We start from the raw sequence: 2,663 nt of genomic DNA, 5'->3' as shown, positions 1-2,663 counted from the left end.
TTATTATTATTATTAAATTTCTTGTTGCAAAAAGTAACTCAATCCTCGTTTACCTGTTGATGTTCTGCTGCCCCCAGAAGTTGTTCTGATTTCCATCCATATTGTGACCAATATTGTTCCCTTACAACTCCAGCTTGATTAGATATTTACTGAGAGCTTCGGCACAGTTCGGCTTGAATAAATCCATCACAGGATCATTTTAGGCAGCTGTGAGCTGCTGGACAGACAAAAGAAACCCTGTTAGAGCTGGTGAGGCAGAGCATGAAGAAAACACATCTTTGACATTAATGAGGTGTATCAGAAACCTAATTCTAAAGCCAACAAAAAAAAACTATCTTGAGAAAAAAAAGTCAGGCTCGCAATAATAAAAATTCATATACATGAAAACCTTTATGCAAAGAAAAAAGTTAATCTTGTGCCTTTTAGTGCAACAAAATGACAAATATGTAACTAATCCCCCAAAAACAATTTATAAAATGAACTGATGACAGACTTTCACATTTATATTCCTCCCAGCCCAGTATATGACTTCAGTCTGCTCTGACAGCTGGACAGTCGGATCACTTTGTAGTTCCAGCTTATTGCACAACCTCTGGGTCAAATGTGGGGGAGAAAGAAAGGGGGAGATGAAGGGGGGGAGGGGGGGCACTCCTAATGTCGCTTCCTCTCTTTGACCATGAAACGCAGCAGTATCCGCCTTCACAACAGGAGCTGATTGTGCAGCATTCACGTGATGCTGAAACACTACGTCTGAAGTAGAACCACAGCAGAGCGGTTAAACACTTGGTTTGATCTGTTTTATTTATTAGATCTGTCAGAAAATGCTGCACCAATCAGCAGCTGAAAAAGACCTTAAAGTAAAAACGTTTGAGTAAAATCAGAACATCTCTAGATTGTGTCGGTTGTCTAGTTCTGAAAACATTTAGAGTCCGCCTTGATCAATAAAGTTAAAGATGTCACGTTTAAACTCAAACAGTAATTCTAACAGAACACATCTTAACGTCACGTAAAGACCAGCTCGCTTCTCAAACCTCCTGCTTTGTTCCACACCAGTCATCAGATGTCTGATGGATTAAGTGGGAAGCAAACAATGCAGAGCACGCAAAGACAACCTCCTCTCCTACAGACAAAACAGGGTCTGATGAGTGTTTCTGAATATTAATGTCCCCCTTAAACCAACGGTCTGTGGCGTCATTTCCACCCGTGAGCCTCGGCGATGGAAGCTGCTGAGCATTTCAGAATTCTCCGGGCAATTACTCAGGGTTCATGAATGGGACCACTCTCAGCCATGAATGGGCCTTTGTGCCACTTTGATGCGGAGCTGAGCGAGCCTGAAAATACAAGCGAACTCTCCCATGAGGTTAGGACTCGAGATCTGCCATGGAGACGAGCTGACACGACCGAAGCATGAGCCTGCGCCGCACAACGCTCGCAGGGAGACCGCGAGCGCTGGCCCCAAGTGCAGGTTGGGGGAAAAACAGTTTGTTCAAGCTCGTGCAGGAGCCCTGATGTGTCGTCCTTGGCAGCGCCGGCTGTCCTTTGTTCCAGGCTATTGGCTGAGCAAAACCATTACAAATGAGCTAATTACTGTGTGCTTACATGGTGAATGTGCTTTACATTAGAATAAAATAAGTTACCTCAATTCACAGAATGAACTCATTTAGATACAAGCATGAAGTGTTTGTAGGCCACAACTCCTAAAATATTTTAGAAAACAGCTGACAGGACATAATATAAAGACTTAATAATGAAAATAATCAAAACAGATGACTTTTGTGAGGATGCGTGTTTTGTTGTTTTTGTGTTTTCCCTGTGTTTCCACCCTTCAGTATCCTCAGTCAATTTACTAGTCTATTCTCAATCAACCTCTCCTGTTCATTCATCTCCAATCAGTCCTGCCACCAGGTTCATCATTTCCTCATTACCTCTGTTAGTTTAAATACTAGTCAATTACACTACACACCCTCGCTGGATCATTATGTGGCTTGTCCTCTGTCAAGTTGTCTTCGTGCTCCCTGTGACTCCTTTGTGTTTTTGGATTTACTTTTGCTGCCTTGTCAGCTGTTTATTTTGTTAATAAACCTCTTTACAAAAGCTTCATCCTCCGTCCGGAACTGGGCTCACTTCCTAGTTAAACCTAACAACTTTAACTTTATTGTTAAAGAAGAAAAATTGTCATTTAAAAAAAACTAATCAGGTTTTTGGGACGTTCAATCTGTACTCAACATAAAGTATTTTATCAGAACAGTTGAAAATTTGTCTCAGGCAGTTTAGTCGAAACTCCTACACTGATAATGGACATACAGCATACAGCAGTAAAATAAGAGGAAAGTGGGTTAATTTGTCACTTCAAATATTTGTCAGTTCACAACTAATTACATAACAAACTTTATAGGCCAACCAAACAATGTCACTATACAATAAAACTGACAAAAACGTCAGAACACAGCTTTTATGGCTAAACAGCTACATCAGATTAGTGTTTTAGATTTTCTTGGTCTGAGAAAACAGTCATACTTTTAGTACATTTATTTAGCAGAAGAATGTCTTTTGTTTGTAAGACACAAACTTGGCCTATAACTCAATTAGACACATTTATGAGTGTAGTTAGTTTACAGTGTTTGCAGATTATTTAGGTTTGTTTTAATTAGACTATATATATA

At 40.0% G+C, this 2,663-nt stretch overlaps 1 protein-coding gene across 2 annotated transcripts in view; it reads right to left on the bottom strand.

Annotated features, from left to right (window-relative positions):
- The window catches only part of errfi1b (ERBB receptor feedback inhibitor 1b), a 9,391-nt gene that overhangs the window by 5,221 nt on the left and 1,507 nt on the right, over nt 1-2,663 (bottom strand). Inside the window, exon 2 of one of the 2 annotated variants that reach the window (XM_014001677.1) lies at nt 54-217. In XM_014001677.1, coding sequence (XP_013857131.1) covers nt 54-100 — 47 coding nt within the window. In that variant the 5' untranslated portion in view covers nt 101-217. The remainder of the gene's footprint in view (nt 1-53; nt 218-2,663) is intronic. The other variant, XM_014001678.1, reaches the window with a different exon arrangement.

The sequence above is a fragment of the Austrofundulus limnaeus genome, unplaced genomic scaffold (assembly GCF_001266775.1).
Source record: "Austrofundulus limnaeus strain Quisiro unplaced genomic scaffold, Austrofundulus_limnaeus-1.0 Scaffold10, whole genome shotgun sequence".
Taxonomy (NCBI): domain Eukaryota; kingdom Metazoa; phylum Chordata; class Actinopteri; order Cyprinodontiformes; family Rivulidae; genus Austrofundulus; species Austrofundulus limnaeus.
Note: the sequence above shows the minus strand (reverse complement) of the source record. Positions and strands in the feature narration are given on the sequence as shown.